The sequence below is a fragment of the Entelurus aequoreus genome, linkage group LG05 (assembly GCF_033978785.1).
Source record: "Entelurus aequoreus isolate RoL-2023_Sb linkage group LG05, RoL_Eaeq_v1.1, whole genome shotgun sequence".
In the NCBI taxonomy this organism is placed as follows: domain Eukaryota; kingdom Metazoa; phylum Chordata; class Actinopteri; order Syngnathiformes; family Syngnathidae; genus Entelurus; species Entelurus aequoreus.
In genome coordinates this window covers 19,447,604-19,473,590 of record NC_084735.1, presented here as the reverse complement: position 1 = coordinate 19,473,590, position 25,987 = coordinate 19,447,604, and the positions used below count along the sequence as shown (strand labels likewise).

General features: G+C 37.6%; 1 protein-coding gene across 2 annotated transcripts in view; it reads left to right on the top strand.

Moving 5' to 3' along the window:
* The window catches only part of kat2b (K(lysine) acetyltransferase 2B), a 31,682-nt gene that overhangs the window by 2,866 nt on the left and 2,829 nt on the right, over positions 1 to 25,987 (top strand). The window contains exons 2-15 of one of the 2 annotated variants that reach the window (XM_062047310.1): positions 4,793 to 4,919; positions 5,009 to 5,154; positions 9,942 to 10,028; positions 10,100 to 10,281; positions 10,348 to 10,539; positions 13,861 to 13,964; positions 14,028 to 14,153; positions 15,460 to 15,593; positions 22,269 to 22,480; positions 22,562 to 22,688; positions 23,929 to 24,039; positions 24,102 to 24,245; positions 24,306 to 24,420; positions 24,491 to 24,521. In XM_062047310.1, the coding sequence (XP_061903294.1) occupies positions 4,793 to 4,919; positions 5,009 to 5,154; positions 9,942 to 10,028; positions 10,100 to 10,281; positions 10,348 to 10,539; positions 13,861 to 13,964; positions 14,028 to 14,153; positions 15,460 to 15,593; positions 22,269 to 22,480; positions 22,562 to 22,688; positions 23,929 to 24,039; positions 24,102 to 24,245; positions 24,306 to 24,420; positions 24,491 to 24,521 (1,838 nt within the window). The remainder of the gene's footprint in view (positions 1 to 4,792; positions 4,920 to 5,008; positions 5,155 to 9,941; positions 10,029 to 10,099; positions 10,282 to 10,347; positions 10,540 to 13,860; positions 13,965 to 14,027; positions 14,154 to 15,459; positions 15,594 to 22,268; positions 22,481 to 22,561; positions 22,689 to 23,928; positions 24,040 to 24,101; positions 24,246 to 24,305; positions 24,421 to 24,490; positions 24,522 to 25,987) is intronic. The other variant, XM_062047311.1, reaches the window with a different exon arrangement.

The window sequence follows — 25,987 nt, the reverse complement described above, 5'->3', positions numbered from 1 at the left end:
TTATTTATTTTTAACAAATAAAGCCAACAAATTAATTACAAAGTAGCCAGAATGTGAGTTTAAAAAAATCATAGAACCTGTCATTATTCACCTAAATGTGATTATAAATATGTCAAACACGTTAACTGTCGACATATTTGTGAGAACGTTAGCATGCTAATGTTTTATTGGAAGCTTTTTATAAAATTTTGTGTGTTTAAACCTAAAAGTCATGATTTTTGATACTTTGCGCCATCTTTGAAATATGCTAACATCCGTTATATTAGCAGGCTAATGTTTTATTCTAGCTTTTTAGCTTACTTTGTATGTTCTAAACTCAAATTCATGCTTTTTGATACTTGGCGCCAATTTGGAAGTATGCTTTTGTCTTTTATATTAGCACGTTAAGGTTTTATGCTAGCTTTTAAGCTAATTGTAAATAAATAAATGGGTTATACTTGTATAGCGCTTTTCTACCTTCAAGGTACTCAAAGCGCTTTGACAGTATTTCCACATTTACCCATTCACACACACATTCACACACTGATGGCGGGAGCTGCCATGCAAGGCGCTAACCAGCATTTGTAACCAGCAATTGTGTATGTTTTAACATAAAATCATGGTTTTTGATACTTGGTGCCATCTTGGAAGTCTGCCAACATCTCTTATATTTGCATGCTAACGTCTTATGCCGGCTTTTTAGCTACGTTTGTATGTTTATACCTACAAATAGTGCATTTTAACATTTTACGTGCTCGCACGCTTACGTCATATGCTAGCTTTACTGCTAATTGTGTACGTTTGAACCTAAAAATCATGGTTTTTGATACTCGGCGCCATCTTAAAATTATGCTAACTTCTCTTTTATCAACATGCTAACATTAGCATGTTATGGTTTTATGCTGCCTTTTTAGATCATTTTGTATGTTTACACCTACAATAAGTGCATTTTGGTACTTCCTCTCATGCTGTTGTTAGAATGCTAACATTTTATGCTAGCTTTTTAGCTATTTTTGTACGTTTATACATAAAAAACCATAGCTTTTGATACTTGGCGCCACCTCAGATGTATTTTATATTAGCATGCTAACGATAACATGCTTGTGTTTTAGGCTAGCTTTTTAGCTAACTTTTTATGTTTGAACCTAAAAATGATGGATTTGTATACTTGGTGCCATCTCAGAAGTATGCAGGCTTCGATTGACCCCAAGAATTTTCTAGTTATTATTATTAATCGTGCATTTACTTGGGGTAAGCCTCCCCGTCTTTAAAAACTACTGACTACTCTTTTTTTTTTTAACTTTAATTTGGGTCCTTGAAAGCAGCACTGTTCGGCAGCCATATTTGTATTCCTTTTTGTGTGGGTTATAGATTTACTGTCCAACTTGTGGATTGCTGTGATTGAGTTGTTTGTCTGGGACTCGGGATATAAAAATGTCATATCACGGTTATCGTGAGCAAACCGTACAAAATGAGCTACATAGCTAGCCTAAAACATTAGCAGGCTTACATTAAAATGCTTACATTTAGCACGTGTGCAAACGTTAGCATGATAACAGTTGGCATGTTTCATATACCAAGTTATATGACTCAAAGGTGTATGGCTGAGAAAATAGAGAAAAAAAGTGTAAAATTAGATGAAAAACTTAGCATGCTTAAGTTAGCTTGCCAGCATGCTATCGTTTGCATGCTTACAGTTTTAAAAATGTCACATACCAAGTTATATGACACTGGTGTGAACGGTTGTAAAATTAGCTGAAAAAGTTAGCAGGCTAATTTTAGCATGTTTACATGCTAATATGAGCATGCTAACAGTTAGTTTGTGTCACATATCAAGTTATATGACTCTGGTGTAAACGGTTGCAAAACTAGCTCAAAAAGTTAGCATGCTAACGTTAGCATGTTAGGAAGCTAACGTTAGCATGCTAATAGTTAGCGTGTGTCACATACCAAGTTATATGATTCTAAGGTGTATGGCTGGAGAATTAGAGAAAAAAGTGTAAAATTACCTTAAAAAAAAGTTAACACTTATGTTAGCATGCTAACAGAGTAACAAGCGTCACATACCAGGTTAAATGACTGTAGGGTAAACGGTTGTAAAATTAGCTCAAAAAGCACACACTTTATTGGTAGCATGCTAACGTTAACATGCTAACAGTTAGCTTGTGTCACATACCAAGTAACGGTTGCAGAACGAGCTGAAAAAGTTAGCATTCTAATGTTAGCATGCTAACAGTTAGCGTGCGTCACATACCAAGTTATGACTCTAAGGTGTATGGTTGGAGAATAAGAGAAAAAAGTGTTAAATTACCTAAAAAAGTTAACACTTTAATGCATACTTGCCAACCCTCCCGTTTTTAGCGGGAGAATCCCGATATTCAGCGCCTCTCCCAACAACCTCCCGACAGAGATTTTCTCCCGACAAACTCCCGGTATTCAGCCGGAGCTGGAGGCCACGCCCCCCCCCCCCCCCCCCCCCCAAAAAAGTCTGCCGCAGCTGCGATTGGACCTGACCAGCCTCCGGGTACAAGTACTGGAGTACCAATTGCTTGCCAGGGAAGATCTTCCCCAGGAAGCAAGGATTGACCGGTTTTGGGCCATGCTAGGGAGAGATGGAAGATTCCACACTCTCCTGCATTTGATGAAAGCACTTTTGTGCGTGCCACACAGCAATGCATCATCAGAGAGGGTGTTCAGCATGGTTAGAAAAATAGTGACAGAGAATAGAAAGAGGATGGACAATTCAACCCTTAACAAAGCATTGTACTTTCAAGTACAACAATGAGTAGATGAGTGTTGTGTGTGTGTGTGTGTGTGTGTGTGTATGTGTAAATAAATGAACACTAAAATTCAAGTATTTCTTATATATATAAATAAATAAATAAATAAAAATAAAAAATAAAAAATATATATATATATATATATATATATATATATATATATATATATATATATATATATATATATATATATATATATATATATATATATATATATATATATATATGTAACGGTGTAGAAACAGACGTTCATTATGCTTGATTAAATTATGAATGAAGTGTTGCAACAGCGCCTGTTGCTGGCGAGAAGTGGTATGTACTTTACCTGCGGGAAGTGCTCAGAACTGTGACGCCTTCCAACTGATAATCCCGTGACCCAAGTGGACTCAGTCTCACAATTTGCACTGTTTTGCAGGACACTGTAATATATATATATATGTATATATGAAATACTTGAGTTGGTGAATTGTAGCTGTAAATATACTCTCCTCTTAACCACGCCCCCCCCAACCACGCGCCCCCCACCCCCGACCAAGCCCCCACCCCCCCCACCTCCCGATATTGGAGGTCTCAAGGTTGGCAATTATGCTTTAATGTTAGCATGCTAACGTTAGCATGTTAACAGAGTAACAAGCGTCACATACCAGGTTAAATGACTGTAGGGTAAACGGTTGTAAAATTAGCTCAAAAAGCACACACTTTATTAGTAGCATGCTAACGTTAACATGCTAACAGTATAGCTTGTTTCACATACCAAGTTATATTTTTATGTACAGTTATAAAATATAAGTTATATATATATATTTTTTATTTTTTATTTTTTTATTTATTTATTTATTTTTTTTGTTTGTTTTTTTTTTTTCTCCCCCCCCCCCACTTGTTTACCTGTATCTCACCTTTTTTGTAAGGGGCGCCGGAAGTTGGCAGACCCGTCAGCGATCCTGTTCTGTCTCCCTGTAATGTTTGATCCTGTTCTGTCTCCCTGTAATGTTTGATCCTTTTCTGTCTCCCTGTAATGTTTGAACCTGTTCTGTCTCCATGTAATGTTTGATCCTGTTCTGTCTCCCTGTAATGTTTGATCCTGTTCTGTCTCCCTGTAATGTTTGACCCTGTTCTGTCTCCCTGTAATGATTGATCCTGTTCTGTCTCCCTGTAATGTTTGATCCTGTTCTGTCTCCCTGTAATGTTTGAACCTGTTCTGTCTCCCTGTAATGTTTGATCCTGTTCTGTCTCCCTGTAATGTTTGACCCTGTTCTGTCTCCCTGTAATGTTTGATCCTGTTCTGTCTCCCTGTAATGTTTGATCCTGTTCTGTCTCCCTGTAATGTTTGACCCTGTTCTGTCTCCCTTTAATGTTTGATCCTGTTATGTCTCCCTGTAATGTTTGACCCTGTTCTGTCTCCCTGTAATGTTTGACCCTGTTCTGTCTCCCTTAATGTTTGATCCTGTTCTGTCTCCCTGTAATGTTTGATCCTGTTCTGTGTCCCTGTAATGTTTGACCCTGTTCTGTCTCCCTTTAATGTTTGATCCTGTTATGTCTCCCTGTAATGTTTGACCCTGTTCTGTCTCCCTTAATGTTTGATCCTGTTCTGTCTCCCTGTAATGTTTGATCCTGTTCTGTGTCCCTGTAATGTTTGACCCTGTTCTGTGTCCCTGTAATGTTTGACCCTGTTCTGTCTCCCTTTAATGTTTGATCCTGTTCTGTCTCCCTGTAATGTTTGATCCTGTTCTGTCTCCCTGTAATGTTTGATCCTGTTCTGTCTCCCTGTAATGTTTGACCCTGTTCTGTCTCCCTGTAATGTTTGATCCTGTTCTGTCTCCCTGTAATGTTTGATCCTGTTCTGTCTCCCTGTAATGTTTGATCCTGTTCTGTCTCCCTGTAATGTTTGAACCTGATCTGTCTCCCTGTAATGTTTGATCCTGTTCTGTCTCCCTGTAATGTTTGATCCTGTTCTGTCTCCCTGTAATGGATTTAGAAACGTAATGAATAAGAATGGTGATGAACTTCCATACCTTGTTTGGTCCCACGGACAGGCTGAGGGAGCGTGTAAGTGCAACGGCTGGAAGAGTCAGAACCCGCCCCCCACGCCGCCGTGCAGCGAGCAGCCGCCCGCCAGCGCCAACCTCCAGGAGCCCTGCCGCAGCTGCTCGCACGCTTTGGGTGCGTTGGCCAAGTTTGATCGCGCCCTCGGCGCGCCGCATGACCCCGACCGACCTTGTTGACGCGGCCCTCGTCTTCCCCCCCGCCAGGCGACCACGTGACCCACCTGGAGCACGTCTCCGAGGACGAGATCAACCGACTGCTGGGCATGGTGCTGGACGTGGAGTACCTGAACACGTGCGTGCACAAGGAGGAGGACGCCGACACCAAGCAGGTCTACTTCTCGCTCTTTAAGGTAAATAAATAAAAAGGTGTGTTCATTTAGGCCCGCAAGACTTCATAGTTTAGTTTGGTACAAACTTGTTGCAATTGTGAGTATTTCAGGTTAATGACCATGAATTGTACTTTGACGGAAATCAGCACAGCATTGAATATATGACCCAATCCACACAACCTTTCCCACTCATGGCGTAAATAAAGTGACACAAAAAGTCAACACACACGGTCGCACGTAACACAACCTGCGCACTGAACTTTCTGGATGTTATAAAAAAAATGTCCAAGCACCACACATAATTCAAAACTACACCCATGTAATCCCCTGCAGTGCATGATGGGAAAAATGCAAAAAAAACACTCTCTCCACACTTATCCGTGTCTGGCGGAATTTTAGCGGCTTGATATTTCCGATTGGTTACAAAACTTTAAGGAGGTCGTCACGGAAGTAAACAAGGTAGGAGTCAAACTTTCAACCACTCCTAATATCCAATTATGTTAATTATACATCTATTATATTAATATATATTTACACATATATAATGAGGAGGCGACTTGTCCAGGGTGTACCCCACCTTCCGCCCAAATGCAGCTGAGACAGGCTCCAGCACCCCCAGCCCCCCCAAAAAAGGGACAAGCGGAAGAAAAAAAAAATGGATGGATGTACACATACATTGTTACTTTACATGCAGTTGGACACCCCTGAGTTTTTCTCTGAGATTATATTAGTGTCAGTATTTTCTTGTTTGCCCCTTTATTCCACTTTTTATGTTTTTTTCGTAATAGTATTTTTAAAATGTATTTTTAATAAAATTAGCTACGGGCCGCACTTTGGACACCCTTGCTCTAAATACTAGTTTAGTTTGGTGCAACCTTGTTGCAATTGTGAATAATTCAGCTTAATGACCATGAATTGTGCATTGAGTGAAATTAGCACAGCATTCCATATATGACCCAATCCACACAACCTATAATGTATGGTATTTTTAAAATACGCCGCAGGGCTTTAATAAAATTAGCTACGGGCCGCACTTTGGTCTACATTCTAGGGTTGTCCAAAAAATTGATTTTTAAATGAATCACGATTTTTATTTGTAATGATTCTTAATCAATTAAAAAAATAAAAATATTTTTTGGTCCAGTCCAGTCCAGCCACTTGGGCTAATCATATTGTTGATGTAAATCACAGGTGTCAAACTCAAGGCCCGGGGGGCCAGATGTGGCCCGCCACTTCATTTTAATTGGCCCTCGAAAGCCCCTGGAAATAATATGTATCAATAAAGTTGTTTTTTTTTACAAAATGTATTATTTCTTTCTATTTTGGGAGAAAAAATATATATGTACTCCATGTAATCGCAAATTATGTTCACTTGAATATTGTCTACTCGTGCAAAGATATATTATCAAACATTCAAACCCTTTTTTTAAATAGAAATAAATACTAATAATAATGATTTCAAAGCAAGTTATCCATCAACTTGTGCAATGTAAAAGTCGCAATAGATTTCATGGTAAAATGGTGAAATTTACCGTGGTTTTTACAGCATTTTTCTCTAAATGAAAAAAACAGTAGTTTTTTTTTACTGTGATAAACCGTGGTGCCGTTTTGGCATTTACAGTAATACACCGAAAAATCTACACTTGTTGATTTGCGGTTAAAAAACAAAACAAAAACTGGCAGCTCAGGTGCCAAAATATTACTGCAAAATTGCAGGTTTTTTTTATTTACTTTAAAAAAACAAATGTACATTTTACAGTAAAATTCAACTGAGCTGCCTTTTTTTTACCATAAAAACAGCAGTACTATTTTTCCATTTACAGTAATATACACTACATTTGGAGGTGAAATGATTCCAACTTACCATATATTTTTTTACATTTTAGTTTTAAAAAATTCTACTAATAAAATGCATGAAAAAATTGTGTAATAACACTATTCACTGTTAGAAACGGCCCTCTGGGGCCAAACATAACTGCGATGGGGCCCTCAGTGAAAACGACTTTTTGACACCTCTGCTGTTGATGATGATATCTGCTGTCCAGATTTACTTTAGAAAAGAGAAGTGTTGGATACTTCTCTTGCTGCCTTATTTGTATTTGACTTTATTAAATGTTTGGGTAGAATTTTATTCCAAAAAAACAGTTTTCTTTTAAGAAATATAGATTCATTTCGAATCGAGAATTGTTATGAATTGAGAATCGAATCGTGTGGTACCCAAAGATTCACAGCCCTACTAATAAAAAAAAGTAGTATATTCCTTTTTTACTTTAAATAAAACTTTTTTTCATGCGTTTTCACCCTCAAAAATCCAAGAATCCTAATTGGCTAAAAAGTGACTTTTGTGTAACAATGTTATTGAAAAAGTATTGATTTTGAATCGAGAATTGTTATGAATTGAGAATCGAATCGTGTGGTACCCAAAGAATCACAGCCCTACTAATAAATAAAGTAATAAATTACTTTTTTACTTTAAATATGACTTTTTTTCATGCGTTTTCACCCCAAAAAATCCCAGAATCCTAAGCGGCTAAAAAGTGAGTTTTGTGTAACAATGTTATTAAAAAAGTATTGATTTTGAATCAAAATTTGTTATGAATTGAGAATCGATTCTGAATCGAATCATGTGATACCCAAAGAGTCAGAGCCCTACTAATAAATGAAGTAGTATATTACTTTTTTACTTTATATACGACTTTTTTTCATGTGTTTTCACCCCAAAAAATCTCAAAACCCTAAGCGGTTAAAAAGTGACTTTTGTGTAACAATGTTATTAAAAAAGTATTGATTTTGAATCGAAATTTTTTATGAATTGATAATCGAGTCTGAATCGAATCGTGTGGTGCCCGAAGATTCACAGCTTTACTAAATAAAGTAGTATATTACTTTTTTACTTTAATTATGACTTTTTTTCATGCGTTTTCGCCCTCAAAAATCCAAGAATCCTAAGTGGCTGAATAGTGACTTTTGTCTAACAATGTTATTGAAAAAGTATTGATTTTTAATCAAGAATTGTTATGAATTGAGAATCGAATCGTGTGGTACCCAAAGATTCACAGCCCTACTATTAAATAAAGTAGTATATTACTTTTTTACTTTAATTATGACTTTTTTTCATGCGTTTTCGCCCTCAAAAATCCAAGAATCCTAATTCGCTACAAAGTGACTTTTGTGTAACAATGTTATTAAAAAAGTATTGATTTTGAAACGAGAATTGTTATAAATTGATAATCGAATCGTGTGGTACCCAAAGATTCACAGCCCTCCTAATAAATAAAGTAATAAATTACTTTTTTACTTTAAATATTACTTTTTTTCATGCGTTTTCGCCCCCAAAAATCCCAGAATCCTAAGCGGCTAAAAAGTGACTTTTGTGTAACAATGTTATTGAAAAAGTATTGATTTTGAATCGAGAATTGTTATGAATTGAGAATCGAATCGTGTGGTACCCAAAGAGTCACAGCCCTACTAATAAATAAAGTAGTATATTACTTTTCTACTTTAAAAATATGACTTTTTTTCATGCGTTTTGGCCCCCAAAAATCCAAGAATCCTAAGCGGCTAAAAAGTGACTTTTGTGCAACAATGTTATTGAAAAAGTATTGATTTTGAATCGAGAATTGTTATGAATTGAGAATCGAATCGTGTGGTACCCAAAGATTCACAGCCCTACTAATAAATAAAGTAATAAATTACTTTTTGACTTTATTACTTTTTTTTCATGCGTTTTCGCCCCCAAAAATCCAAGAATCCTAAGTGGCTAAAAAGTGACTTTTGTGTAACAAACAATGTTATTAAAAAAGTATTGATTTTGAATCGAGAATTGTTATGAATTGAGAATCGAATCGTGTGGTATCCAAAGAGTCCACAGCCCTACTAATAAATAAAGTAGTATATTACTTTTTTACTTTAAATATGACTTTTTTTCATGCGTTTTCGCCCCCAAAAATCCCGGAATCCTAAGCGACTAAAAAGTGATTTTTGTGTAACAATGTTATTAAAAAAGTATTGATTTTGAATCGAGAATTGTTATGAATTGAGAATCGAATCGTGTGGTACCCAAAGAGTCCACAGCCCTACTAATAAATAAAGTACCGGTAGTATATAACTTTTTTACTTTATGACTTTTTTTTCATGCGTTTTCGCCCCCAAAAATCCAAGAATCCTAAGCGGCTAAAAGGTAACTTTTGTGTAACAATGTTATTAAAAAAGTATTGATTTTGAATCGAGAATTGTTATAAATTGAGAATCGAATCGTGTGGTACCCAAAGGGCTGTGAATCTTTGGGTACCACACGATTCCATTCTCAAATTATAACAATTCTCGATTCAAAATCAATACTTTTTTAATAACATTGTTACACAAAAGTCACTTTTTAGTCGCTTATGATTCCGGGATTTTTGGGGGCGAAAATGCATGAAAAAAAAGTTTAAAAAGTAATATACTACCAGTGCTTTATTTATTAGTAGGGCTGTGGACTCTTTGGGTACCACACGATTCGATTCTCAATTCATAACAATTCTCGATTCAAAATCAATACTTTTTCAATAACATTGTTACACAAAAGTCACTTTATAGCCGCATAGGATTCTTGGATTTTTGGGGGCGAAAACGCATGAAAAAAAAGTAATAAAGTCAAAAAGTAATTTATGACTTTATTTATTACTAATAAATAAAGTAGTACATTACTTTTTTACTTTAAATATGCCTTTTTTTCATGCGTTTTCACCCCCAAAAATCCCAGATTTATATAAAGTGACTTTTGTGCAACAAGGCGGCTTTTAATAGTTTTAATGTTTGTCTTGCAGCTGCTGAGGAAATCCATCTTGCAGATGGGCAAACCCACGCTGGAAGCCCAGGAGAGCCCTCCTTTCGAACGCCCCAGCATCGAGCAGGTGGTCACATGACCGCGTTAAGCCGGTCGACGCCACTTTTCAACCCCGCCGTCTCCTTGTGTCCCCCGCAGGGCGTCAACAACTTTGTCCAGTACAAATTCAGCCACCTGCCGTCCAAAGAGCGTCAAACCATCGTGGAGTTAGCCAAGATGTTCCTCAACCAGATCAACTACTGGCAGCTGGAGACGCCCTCCCAGAGACGCCAGAGACTCCCCAACGACGACGCGGCGGGGTACAAGGCCGACTACACCAGGTGGGAGGACACGTGGCTTGACGTTGCGAAGGACTGTGGGATCCACCTAGCTGTCTGCGCTCGCAGGTGGCTGTGCTACTGCAACGTGCCGCGCTTCTGCGACAGCCTGCCGCGCTACGAGACCACGCAGATCTTCGGCCGCACGCTGCTGCGCTCCGTCTTCACCGTCATGAGGAAGCAGCTCCTTGAGCAGGCCAGGCAGGAGAAGGACAAGCTGCCGCCCGAGAAGAGGACGCTCATCCTCACACACTTTCCCAAGTGAGACACACAAACCTTATATTGCACTTTTACCTTGAAATGAATGACACACAGCACCCTCATCTGGCTGTTAAGAGGCATGTGCAGGGTGTGTCCTTTTTCTGTCTGCTAATACAATTATTAGGGCTGTCAAATGATAATTTTTTAAAATCTGATTATTCACACACCGTTAATAGAATACAATAGAATAGAAAGTACTTTATTGATCCCTGGGGGAAATTCAGCACCACAGTTCGCTCACAATAAACAATAAACACTTAGGTATTTTTTACATGTGAATAATATAAATAGTCTATTATACAGCATTATTCACATGTGAATAATATAAATACAGTATATTATACAGCATTATTCACATGTGAATAATATAAATACAGTCTATTATACAGCATTATTCACGTGTGAATAATATAAATACAGTCTATTATACAGCATTATTCACATGTGAATAACATAAATACAGTATATTATACAGCATTATTCACATGTGAATAACATAAATACAGTATTATACAGCATTATTCACATGTGAATAACATAAATACAGTATATTATACAGCATTATTCACATATGAATAATATAAATACAGTCTATTATACAGCATTATATGTGGTCTCTGTACCGAGGATGTCGTTGTGGCTTGTGCAGCCCTTTGAGACACTTGTGATTTAGGGCTAAATAAATAAACATTGATTGATTCATTGATTCACATGTGAATAATATAAATACAGTCTATTATACGACATTATTCACGTGTGAATACTATAAATACAGTTTATTATACAGAATTATTCACATGTGAATAATATAAATACAGTCTATAATACAGCATTATTCACATGTGAATAACATAAATACAATCTATTATACAGCATTATTCACATGTGAATAATATAAATACAGTCTATTATACAGCATTATTCACATGTCAATAATATACACTACCGTTCAAAAGTTTGGGGTCACATTGAAATGTCCTTATTTTTGAAGGAAAAGCACTGTACTTTTCAATGAAGATAACTTTAAACTAGTCTTAACTTTAAACAAATACACTCTATACATTGCTAATGTGGTAAATGACTATTCTAAGTGCAAATGTCTGGTTTTGGTGCAATATCTACATAGGTGTATAGAGGCCCATTTCCAGAAACTATCACTCCAGTGTTCTAATGGTACAATGTGTTTGCTCATTGGCTCAGAAGGCTAATTAATGATTAGAAAACCCTTGTGCAATCATGTTCACACATCTGAAAACAGTTTAGCTCGTTACAGAAGCTACAAAACTGACCTTCCTTTGAGCAGATTGAGTTTCTGGAGCATCACATTTGTGGAGTCAATTAAACGCTCAAAATGGCCAGAAAAAGAGAACTTTCATCTGAAACTCGACAGTCTATTCTTGTTCTTAGAAATGAAGGCTATTCCACAAAATTGTTTGGGTGACCCCAAACTTTTGAACGGTAGTGTAAATACAGTCTATTGTACAGCATTATTCACATGTGAATAGTATAAATACAGTCTATTATACAGCATTATTCACATGTGAATAGTATAAATACAGTCTATTATACAGCATTATTCACATGTGAATAACATAAATACAGTCTATTATACAGCATTATTCACATGTGAATAATATACATACATTCTATTATATAGCATTATTCACAAGTGAATAGTATAAATACAGTCTATTATGCAGCATTATTCACATGTGAATAACATAAATACAGTCTATTATACAGCATTATTCACATGTGAATAACATAAATACAGTCTATTATACAGCATTATTCACATGTGAATAATATACATACATTCTATTATATAGCATTATTCACAAGTGAATAGTATAAATACAGTCTATTATGCAGCATTATTCACATGTGAATAACATAAATACAGTCTATTACACAGCACTATTAGGGACGGCGTGGCGAAGTTGGTAGAGTGGCCGTGCCAGCAATCGGAGGGTTCCTGGTTCGATTCCCACCTTCTACCAACCTAGTCACGTCCGTTGTGTCCTTGAGCAAGACACTTCACCCTTGCTCCTGATGGCTGCTGGTTAGCGCCTTGCATGGCAGCTCCCGCCATCAGTGTGTGAATGTGTGTGTGAATGGGTGAATATGGAAATACTGTCAAAGCGCTTTGAGTACCTTGAAGGTAGAAAAGCGCTATACAAGTATAACCCATTTATCATTATTCACATGTGAATAATATAAATACAGTCTAGTAAACAGCATTATTCACATGTGCATAATATAAATACAGTCTATTATACAGCATTATTCACATGTGAATAATATAAATACAGTCTATTATACAGCATTATTCACATGTGAATAATATAAATACAGTCTATTATACAGCATTATATGTGGGCTCTGTACCGAGGATGTCGTTGTGGCTTGTGCAGCCCTTTGAGACACTTGTGATTTAGGGCTATATAAATTAACATTGATTGATTGATTGATTCACATGTGAATAATATAAATACAGTCTATTATATGACATTATTCACGTGTGAATAATATAAATAGTTTATTATACAGAATTATTCACATGTGAATAATATAAATACAGTCTATAATACAGCATTATTCACATGTGAATAACATAAATACAATCTATTATACAGCATTATTCACATGTGAATAATATAAATACAGTCTATTATACAGCATTATTCACATGTCAATAATATAAATACAGTCTATTATACAGCATTATTCACATGTGAATAGTATACATACATTCTATTATACAGCATTATTCACATGTGAATAATATAAATACAGTCTATTATACAGCATTATTCACATGTGAATAACATAAATACAGTCTATTATACAGCATTATTCATATGTGAATAATATAAATACAGTCTATTATACAGCATTATTCACATGTGAATAACATAAATACAGTCTATAATACAGCATTATTCATGTGTGAATAATATAAATACAGTCTATTATGGGGAGGAGAAATTGTACAAATAAGAATTAGCATGTCACTAAACATGAAGTACACGTTTGTGTACTTATGGACTAAGTACATCATATCAAAAGATGATTCTTAGTTTTTATTCTAATTAGGGTCCAATAAGCCCAAATAACAAAGAGAAATTTAAAAAAAGCATGTAAACAAACAGCTTGGGCCTTAAGAGGTTAAGTTCAGCTTGTGTATTTCAGCATTCACAGGCAATTTCTCCCAAAATTGACACCCCTGGCACAACTGAATACAATATGGATGAAAATCAAATATTTGTCATTGTGACATACTCTTGTCACTAAACACGCTAATTGTTTTTGCCGTGTCAGGTTCTTGTCCATGCTGGAGGAGGAGGTGTACAGCCACAGCTCCCCAATCTGGAGCCAAGACTTTCTGGCAGGGGCTCCGGGGGGACAGATACCTGTCCACACAGGTGACCCAACCACACAACCTTCAAGGAAATAGTCAATCTTATTTCTCACTGTATATATCTTAGTTATCAGTGCTCCTCCGGTGGCCAGGCCCCTGTACTACAGCATCAGCCCGTCTGCGTCAGTGGAGCTCTCTGGCGGCGGAGGCAGTCCTGCCAGGAAAACGGCCTCAGTGCTCGAGACAAATTCAGGTATTTTGTGTGTCTTACTGCAGAGGTTTTATCTACTCGAGTTGTTCGTATCATCTTCTAAACATTTTGGATAGGATTGGACTTTATTGTCATTGCACAAGTACAACGAAACTTTGTTTTCAGCACAAACCCGTTCAAGATTAGACAAACAAACCGTGTACAGGGTTACAGAACAGGAACAAGGCGCCCCGTAAAAGATGGGAAAAAGGTAAAACGCCGGGGAGAAGATGAGTAAAAAAATACAATCTAGACTGGGCTCCTAAGGTGGCCTAGTCTGGAGTGGGAAAAAACCTCCATGCCATGCACACATAAACATGTTACATATAATCACGACAACTCGCAACAGAGGGGAGGGGAGTTGGGGCCCTGGAGGTCGACTGCTGCTATGAAGCGCTGCCGGCCTTCCATCACCCCGAAGGGGAATCAAGCGGTGGTGAAGGCGTGGGGGGGGGGGGGGGGGTGTATATGCCCATTGTCTTGGGTGTGTTGATGTCGTGTGCATAGATAGGCCTGGGGTCGTTCTGCATGCAAGCAAAAGTTTGACTCCCAGGTGTCGTTGAGGAGGGAGGGAGGTCAAAAGCGTCCATCATTGAGGAGTCCTCGGGGGGGATGTTTTCAGAACAGCCTGCTCCTGTTGTTGCATCAAGGCCATTCGAGGGAGTCTTATCGTAGATTAGGATTTTGTTTTTCCGCGAACAGACATTACAATGGCTTGTCTGTTCTGTTCTATTCCAATTTTTCCCTTTCAACCAGCTTTTCCATGATGTGATCCATCTTGCGATTCAGTTCAGAAGTCGCCCCAGACTGTGATCCCACAGCCCGGCCCAATCCTTCTAATTACGACGAACAGCCTTCGGGCTCCTTGAGTGGCTGCTGCCGTCTTACGAATTTGACGATACACCAGGGCAATGCCCAGCCCAATCACGGTTCCAAATAGGTAGATGTCTTCCACGTCCTCGATGGAAAGGACTGAGAGGCACATGATTCTCCATTTCTCCCAGGAATCTCTCACGTACCCCGCAGCAATGGTTCCGTCAGGGCAGCCAGGCTCCCCAGAACCTCTTTTCCTGGTCGAAAAGATGTTGTCAATTGAGTCGAGAGTCCAGCTGATCATGTCCATGTCTGATGTTTAAATTTGGAGGACAGCGCAAAGAAAGAGGCTTCCAAAAAAGTGTAGACAGGACAAAACCAAGAGAGCAAGCAGGGAGAAGAAGGGAGCGGGGAAAAATTGCGACCGCCCTCACCAGAGGCAAGACAGAAAGACCACCGTGTTTTGAAAGTTTGCATTGACTTTTTCTTTTTTCAGGTGGCGAGAAGCGCAAACCCTCCGAGCCCCTCCCCCGGGAGGAAAACAAGAAGCCCAGGGTGGTGGGCGACATCCCCATGGATCTCATCAACGAGGTCATGGCGACCATCGCGGACCCCGCCACCATCCCAGAGGTAAGTCAGTAAGAGACGGCGCATTGGTCGGTCCCTCCAGGATTTCACAAGTTCACGCAAATTCGACCAAAAAGCAAATGCATTAAATTTCCTCTGGTTAGTTTAAAAATATATATATTTTATACAAAGTTAGATTTTTTTGTTCTATAAAAGCTAACTTTATCAAGATTAGGATTTTGCTAAGAGTAAATAGCAGTGTGTTTGGGTCAGATAAAAGCAACATTTCTTTCGAATTATCTTGTCATGTGTATTTGTTAGTTTCTTTCAAAGGAGGGTGAAGAATTGGAGAAAAAAATTTTTGGCGATAAAATCAGAGATTTGACTTTTACGGCATATCGCCCCAGGCTGAACATAATACCGTATTTTTCGGACTATAGGTCGCAGTTTTTTTCATAGTTTGGCTGGACTTATATTCAAGAGCGACTTATGTGTGAAATTATTACCGTATTTTTCGGACTATAAGTCGCAGTTTTTTTCATAGTTTGGCCGGGGGTGCGACTTATACTGAAGAGCGACTTATGTGTGAAATTATTACCGTATTTTTCGGACTATAAGTCGCAGTTTTTTTCATAGTTTGGCTGGACTTATACTCAAGAGCGACTTATGTGTGAAATTATTACCGTATTTTTCAGACTATAAGTCGCAGTTTTTTTCATAGTTTGGCCGGGGGTGCGACTTATACTGAAGAGCGACTTATGTGTGAAATTATTACCGTATTTTTCGGACTATAAGTCGCAGTTTTTTTCATAGTTTGGCTGGACTTATACTCAAGAGCGACTTATGTGTGAAATTATTACCGTATTTTTCGGACTATAAGTCGCAGTTTTTTTCATAGTTTGGCCGGGGGTGCGACTTATACTGAAGAGCGACTTATGTGTGAAATTATTACCGTATTTTTCGGACTATAAGTCGCAGTTTTTTTCATAGTTTGGCTGGACTTATACTCAAGAGCGACTTATGTGTGAAATTATTACCGTATTTTTCGGACTATAAGTCGCAGTTTTTTTCATAGTTTGGCTGGACTTATACTCAAGAGCGACTTATGTGTGAAATTATTACCGTATTTTTCGGACTATAAGTCGCAGTTTTTTTCATAGTTTGGCTGGACTTATACTCAAGAGCGACTTATGTGTGAAATTATTACCGTATTTTTCGGACTATAAGTCGCAGTTTTTTTCATAGTTTGGCCGGGGGTGCGACTTATACTGAAGAGCGACTTATGTGTGAAATTATTACCGTATTTTTCGGACTATAAGTCGCAGTTTTTTTCATAGTTTGGCTGGACTTATACTCAAGAGCGACTTATGTGTGAAATTATTACCGTATTTTTCGGACTATAAGTCGCAGTTTTTTTCATAGTTTGGCTGGACTTATACTCAAGAGCGACTTATGTGTGAAATTATTACCGTATTTTTCGGACTATAAGTCGCAGTTTTTTTCATAGTTTGGCTGGACTTATACTCAAGAGCGACTTATGTGTGAAATTATTACCGTATTTTTCGGACTATAAGTCGCAGTTTTTTTCATAGTTTGGCCGGGGGTGCGACTTATACTGAAGAGCGACTTATGTGTGAAATTATTACCGTATTTTTCGGACTATAAGTCGCAGTTTTTTTCATAGTTTGGCTGGACTTATACTCAAGAGCGACTTATGTGTGAAATTATTACCGTATTTTTCGGACTATAAGTCGCAGTTTTTTTCATAGTTTGGCTGGACTTATACTCAAGAGCGACTTATGTGTGAAATTATTACCGTATTTTTCGGACTATAGGTCGCAGTTTTTTTCATAGTTTGGCTGGACTTATATTCAAGAGCGACTTATGTGTGAAATTATTACCGTATTTTTCGGACTATAAGTCGCAGTTTTTTTCATAGTTTGGCCGGGGGTGCGACTTATACTGAAGAGCGACTTATGTGTGAAATTATTACCGTATTTTTCGGACTATAAGTCGCAGTTTTTTTCATAGTTTGGCTGGACTTATACTCAAGAGCGACTTATGTGTGAAATTATTACCGTATTTTTCAGACTATAAGTCGCAGTTTTTTTCATAGTTTGGCCGGGGGTGCGACTTATACTGAAGAGCGACTTATGTGTGAAATTATTACCGTATTTTTCGGACTATAAGTCGCAGTTTTTTTCATAGTTTGGCTGGACTTATACTCAAGAGCGACTTATGTGTGAAATTATTACCGTATTTTTCGGACTATAAGTCGCAGTTTTTTTCATAGTTTGGCCGGGGGTGCGACTTATACTGAAGAGCGACTTATGTGTGAAATTATTACCGTATTTTTCGGACTATAAGTCGCAGTTTTTTTCATAGTTTGGCTGGACTTATACTCAAGAGCGACTTATGTGTGAAATTATTACCGTATTTTTCGGACTATAAGTCGCAGTTTTTTTCATAGTTTGGCCGGGGGTGCGACTTATACTGAAGAGCGACTTATGTGTGAAATTATTACCGTATTTTTCGGACTATAAGTCGCAGTTTTTTTCATAGTTTGGCTGGACTTATACTCAAGAGCGACTTATGTGTGAAATTATTACCGTATTTTTCGGACTATAAGTCGCAGTTTTTTTCATAGTTTGGCTGGACTTATACTCAAGAGCGACTTATGTGTGAAATTATTACCGTATTTTTCGGACTATAAGTCGCAGTTTTTTTCATAGTTTGGCTGGACTTATACTCAAGAGCGACTTATGTGTGAAATTATTACCGTATTTTTCGGACTATAAGTCGCAGTTTTTTTCATAGTTTGGCCGGGGGTGCGACTTATACTGAAGAGCGACTTATGTGTGAAATTATTACCGTATTTTTCGGACTATAAGTCGCAGTTTTTTTCATAGTTTGGCTGGACTTATACTCAAGAGCGACTTATGTGTGAAATTATTACCGTATTTTTCGGACTATAAGTCGCAGTTTTTTTCATAGTTTGGCTGGACTTATACTCAAGAGCGACTTATGTGTGAAATTATTACCGTATTTTTCGGACTATAAGTCGCAGTTTTTTTCATAGTTTGGCCGGGGGTGCGACTTATACTGAAGAGCGACTTATGTGTGAAATTATTACCGTATTTTTCGGACTATAAGTCGCAGTTTTTTCCATAGTTTGGCCGGGGGTGCGACTTATACTCAGGAGCGACTTACGTGTGAAATTATTACCGTATTTTTCGGACTATAAGTCGCAGTTTTTTCCATATTTTGGCCGGGGGTGCGACTTATACTCAGGAGCGACTTACGTGTGAAATTATTACCGTATTTTTCGGACTATAAGTCACAGTTTTTTCCACTAAGATGCAGACTGGTGGGATGTTTGTATATTTCAGCACAAGACTTGTGTTTAGCTGCTAAATTCACCTCAAGTTGGGGGAAAAAAAGTGGGAGCAATTAAAGCCCCTTCTACAGTTAGCCTTCGACTAGAGCTGGGCGATATGGCCTTTTTATTAATATCTCGATATTTTGAGTCCATGTCACGATACACGATATATATCTGGATATTTTGCCTTAGCCTTGAATGAACACTTGATGCATATAATCACAGCAGTATGATGATTCTATGTGTCTACATTACAACATTCTTGTTCATTCTGCATTAATATATGCTCATTCTTTTAACTTTCATGCAGAGAGGGAAATCACAACTAAGCCAATTTAGCAAAAGTGTATTTATTAAAGAGTTATTAAGCAGTGGCACAAACATTCATGTCATTTCCCAAACAGAAAGTGCAAGATTGTCAGAGACATTTCAAAACAAGCTATTAGTGCACTTTTGTGCATGATGTCACTAAGATGACATATCAAAACAACACTAAATTAAAGTGCACTTTTTGTACAGAACGCCACTACAATAGTTTAAAACAAATAAAGTGCACTTTTGTGCATGATGTCACACAAGATATTTCAATAAGTGTCAAATAAAAATGAGCTGCATAATAGGAAATCAAATAGTGTATGTCCTTCACTATGTGGTAGGTTCCTGCGGACATTATCTCCTTCTGTTGTTGACTATTTTTTTCATACGGTGTTGATGTGGAAATGGTTGCTTGGGCATTTTGTTGGTGTGGCACCGAACGGAGATGTTGACATGCGGAGTTTCAAGCACTCTTCATTCTCTAGCAGGTGACTTTTCAAATGATGCTACATATTAGCAGTAATGCTACTATTTGTAGCAACGCTTTTGCCGCACACTTGACATATCACGGTTGTCTGTTCGACATCTTCCCGCTTGAAGCCAAACCACCGCCAGACGATGGACCCCCTGCTGTTTTTCTCGGGAATTATTTCTTCCTTCATTTGTTACCAGATTCGCACCTTCTCTCTCTCGTATCACCACTCGCACCACAGCTAACGTTACCCACGCCGCTACCTCTGTGCTCCGCGAGGGCGTATACGTATGTGACGTATGTAAGAAGGTGCGCTTGTTTTATGTCTCTGTGAGAAGGAGAGACAAGAAAGAGTGGTAAAAGCCTGTAGTGTAATGCCCGCAGCTAAAAGCAACTGCTTGAGAAAGTATACTCGAATATCACGATATAGTCATTTTATATATCGCACAGAGACAAACCCGCGATATATCGAATATTTTCCAAATGAAGATGTCAGGTTCAAATACTGATGACATCTATTAATCAGACAAGAAGCAAGGAATCATGCAGATGCAGAGTTCAATTTAGCTCATGAGGAGAACGCATGGAGCTGCACACTTAGTCACAGTCTCGCCCTACGCTCTAAGGTTCAGCTCCCGCGTCCCTCTATTTATTCAGGACTCCCACAGTAGGGCTGGGCGATATATCGATATATCGCAGGTTTGTCTCTGTGCGATATAGAAAATGACTATATCGTGATATCGAGTATACGTTCTCACGCAGTTGCTTTTAGCTGCGGGGCATTAAACTGCATGCACTCTTTCCTGTCTCTCCTTCTCACAGACACTTAAAACAAGCGCACCTTCTTACATACGTCACATACTGTCGCGCGTGCAACGTCACACGCTCCCGTGGAGCAGACAAATATCGACATGGTAATGTTAGCTGTGATGCTAACAGCTAACGGTGTGGTTTGAGTGGCAACACGAGAGAAAGAAGGTGCGAATCTGGTAACAAATGAAGGAAGAATTAATTCCCAAGAAAAACAGTACAGGGTGCATCGTCTGGCGGTGGTTTGGCTTCAAGTGGGAAGATGTTCAACATCTCCGTTCGGTGCCACACCAACTAAATGCCGAAGCTACTATTTCCACATCAACACCGTAGGACATATACTATTTGATATGCGGCTCATTTTTATGTGACACTTATTGAAATATCTTGTGTGTCATCATGCACAAAAGTGCACTAATAGCTTGTTTTAAAATGTCTCTGACAATCTTGCACTTTCTGTTTTGGAAATGACATGAATGTTTGTGCCACTGCTTAATAACTCTTTAATAAATACACTTTTGCTAAATTGACTTAGTTGTGATTTCCCTCTCTGCATGAAAGTTTAAAATGAGCATATATTAATGCAGTATGAAGAAGAATGTTTTAATGTAGACACATAGAATCATCATACTGCTGTGATTATATGCATCAAGTGTTCATTCAAGGCTAAGGCAAAATATCCAGATATATATCGTGTATCGCGATATGGCCTAAAAATATCGAGATATTAAAAAAAAAAAAAAGGCCCAGTCCTATTCCACAGTCAACATCACTGAGGCCGCCTCTAATAGGAGTGGTCACATATATTATGCAAAGCAGGTCCAGTACGCACAATACGTGACGGAATGTGCTGGGGGCCTTGTGATAAAATCCGAGATTTGACTTTTACGGCATATCGCCCCAGGCTGAACATAATACCGTATTTTTCCGACTATAGGTCGCCGTTTTTTTCATAGTTTGGCTGGACTTATACTCAAGAGCGACTTATGTGTGAAATTATTACCGTATTTTTCGGACTATAAGTCGCAGTTTTTTTCATAGTTTGGCCGGGGGTGCGACTTATACTGAAGAGCGACTTATGTGTGAAATTATTACCGTATTTTTCGGACTATAAGTCGCAGTTTTTTCCATATTTTGGCCGGGGGTGCGACTTATACTCAGAAGCGACTTACGTGTGAAATTATTACCGTATTTTTCGGACTATAAGTCGCAGTTTTTTCCATATTTTGGCCGGGGGTGCGACTTATACTCAGAAGCGACTTACGTGTGAAATTATTACCGTATTTTTCGGACTATAAGTCGCAGTTTTTTCCACTAAGATGCAGACTGGTGGGATGTTTGTATATTTCAGCACGAGACTTGTCTCTGCTTCGTCTGCGTGCTGTCGTCTTATCTTCGTTGAGGTCCTTGAAGCACTTGGCTGTTAGTGGGCTAAAACAAAGATAACACCTGCGGCTGAGGCCAACCCTCAGACAAGAAGTTTTTGTCCCTTGCACAGATAGAAAAGTCTAACTTGAGCACAATAGCTAATAACCATAGCAACGGACTTTAAGCATACTAAAGTTAGTGTGATAATATATACATAATTATTCTAACAATCGCCCTTCGGTTATCCAGGGTAAATCCCACCCAACCTTATCCTTGTCCACACAGAATTGTAACTGCAGTTTGGACTGCTAAAAAGGGGCCTGGCTTAGTGTACTGCACCACTGTCCAATGACAACAACAACAATTCCAGCTGTGTGGTTTGTCCTCCATCCAGCAGAACAGCCTCCTCTCGGCCCACTCGGCCCGGGACGAAGCGGCCCGCCTGGAGGAGCGTCGCGGCGTGATCGAGTTCCACGTCATCGGCAACTCTCTGAGCCAGAAGCCCAACAGGAGGATCCTCATGTGGCTGGTGGGGCTCCAGAACGTCTTCTCCCACCAGCTCCCCCGCATGCCCAAGGAGTACATCACCAGGCTCGTCTTCGACCCGTCAGTGGCGCTCACCCTCACCCTCACCCTCACACGCACGCCAACGCACTCAGGAATGTTCATCCCCGTTTGTTCGGACAGGAAGCACAAGACGCTGTCGCTGATCAAGGACGGCCGCGTGATCGGAGGGATTTGCTTCCGCATGTTTCCCTCGCAGGGCTTCACGGAGATCGTCTTCTGCGCCGTCACGTCCAACGAGCAGGTCAAGGTAGGTCATCCCGCCGTGCGTCCAGGCGGTTTCCCACACATTCATTTATTTGTGGCGGCACGCCACGAAAGAATTACGTTGACCACTACTGTTTTCTGTTTATTTGTTACTGACTGTGGCAGGACACCTCTGCCTCTGTTTCACTTTATGTTGCTGGTAAATAATATGGTTGTAGTAGTAGGTTAAAGTTAAATTATTTAGTATGCACTAATTAAAGGGGCAGAGCTTTAAGAGACATTTTAGCTTTTATATTTTATAAGATATATTTTTTGTAAGAACCACAATTAATAAATATATTTCAGTGAATAACTTATTGTTCGAATCTGTATATAAATATGTACATAAAGTGTTGTAATTATATTGTAAAATGGATGAATGGATGGATGTTTAAAACAAAACTGTTATTATTATTTTATTTTATTTTTTTGTCCTGCCCAGCTTCTCGGGCAAATCATATAGCAGATGTAGATGCCCATATCGGCTGTTCAGATTTACTTTACAAAAGAGAAGTGTAGGATACTTCTCTTGTTGCCTTACTTGTATTTTGACTTTATTAAATGTATTTATATTATCATTTGGTGCAGCCGGGCCGGAGCAGGAGGGGATAGAAAGAGAGAAAAAGGAAGACAGAGGGGGGAATTGTGGGGACAAGAGGGGGATTAGACAGAGAGACAAAAACAACAACAGCAAACACAACAACAACAACAGAGCAACATCAGCAAATACGACATGTACAAATATGATGGTAAAAGTAATAGCAAATAAGCAGTTAGCGAAAATTTTAAAAAAAATACAGAACTGAGCATTATTACACTAAAAATGGAGCAATATGAATACCAATAGAAATAGTGCTATTGATAATAAACAATACCAGTACTTTACCTTTATTATCAACAATACAATTGTTCAAATGCAACAATACATATACGTAATGATAACTTGAGATACGAAAGAATGCAGAAAAATGGAGGGGAAGAAAGAGAAGCAACCTTAACCTTGTAGATTGTTATAGTAACAATAGGTTAAGCTTTGTCAGTGTGCCATGTGTTATACCCAGTTTAAAAAACTGTTATTATTAATTAGTAAGTATACATTTTTTGAGCCTTTTTAGAGAAAATTATGCAAACTACTCAATGATGTCATGGTGACCACGCCCATAGCCACGCCCCCACCATCCACAGGTATCTTGGCAGTTTATGGGAAACACTGCGCCTGATTTTGCTGCACTGTGTGGCTTTAGGGCTACGGCACCCACCTGATGAACCACCTGAAGGAGTACCACATCAAGCACCACATCCTCAACTTCCTCACCTACGCTGACGAGTACGCCATCGGATACTTCAAGAAACAGGTGCGTCAGACTAAGAGTCCATCCCGCGTGCGGCGCCATCTAATAACGTGACTTTCGTTCAGGGTTTCTCCAAGGACATCAAAGTCCCCAAGGCCAAGTACGTGGGCTACATCAAGGACTACGAGGGAGCCACGCTCATGGGTTGCGAGCTCAATCCCAGCATTCCCTACACCGAGTTCTCCGTCATCATCAAGAAGCAGAAGGAGGCGAGTGTGCATGTTAGGATCTTCTCCTCCTGCCTAACCTTCTCCTTTGTCCGCCTTCAGATCATCAAGAAACTCATCGAGAGGAAACAGTCCCAGATCAGGAAAGTCTATCCTGGACTGTCCTGCTTCAAGGAGGGAGTGCGGCAGATTCCCATCGAGAACATTCCTGGCATTCGTACGTGTCTCCTGGTTTTACTCACTTATTTTCTCTACGCTTTTATTTTCAACCCTCTTTTCATCATCAGGTGAAACTGGATGGAAACCTCTGATTAAAGGGTGAGTGAGATCTTGTGTTTTTATACGTTCATTTTATATATGTTTGTGTGTGTATGTGTATACATACATACATAGGTGTATATATACATAAGTGTATATACTGTGTATATATACTGTATACACACATACATGTGTGTGTATATATCTCCATGTGTATATATATATATACATGTATGTATATTATATATATATATATATATATTATATACATACATGTATGTATATACATACATGTACACACATATGTATATACATATATCTATGTGTATATATACATATATGCACACATATATGTATGTATATACATATATGTATGTATATACATACATGTATGTATATACATACATGTATGTATATACATACATGTATGTATATACATACATGTATGTATATACATACATGTATGTATATACATACATGTATGTATATACATACATGTATGTATATACATACATGTATATATATACATACATGTATGTATATACATACATGTATGTATGTATGTATATACATACATGTATGTATACATACATGTATGTATATACATACATGTATGTATATACATACATGTATGTATATACATACATGTATGTATGTATGTATGTATGTATGTATATACATATATGTATGTATACACATACATGTATATATACATGTATGTATATACATGTATATATACATGTATGTATATACATACATGTATATACATGTATATATACATGTATGTATATACATACATGTACATATATATACACATATATATATACATACACACATATATATATATATATATACATACATGTGTATATACATATATACATACATGTATATATACATGTATGTATATACATACATGTATGTATGTGTGTATGTATATATATATGTGTATATATATGTACATGTATGTATATACATACATGTATATATACATGTATATACATGTATGTATATACATACATGTATATATACATGTATATACATACATGTATATATACATGTATGTGTATACATACATGTATATAAACATGTATGTATATACATACATGTATATAAACATGTATATATATACATGTATGTATATATACATACATGTATGTATATATACATGTATGTATATATGTATATATACATGTATGTATATATATATATGTGTGTATGTATATATATATGTGTATGTATATATATGTGTGTATGTATATATATATATATATATATATATATATGTGTATGTATATATATATATGTGTATATATATGTATGTACATATGTGTATATATAAATATATATATATGTATGTATATATGTATATATATTATATATATATGTATATATATTATATATATATATGTATGTACATATGTGTATATATAAATATATATATATGTATGTATATATATTATATATATATGTATATATATTATATATATATGTATGTACATATGTGTATATATAAATATATATATATG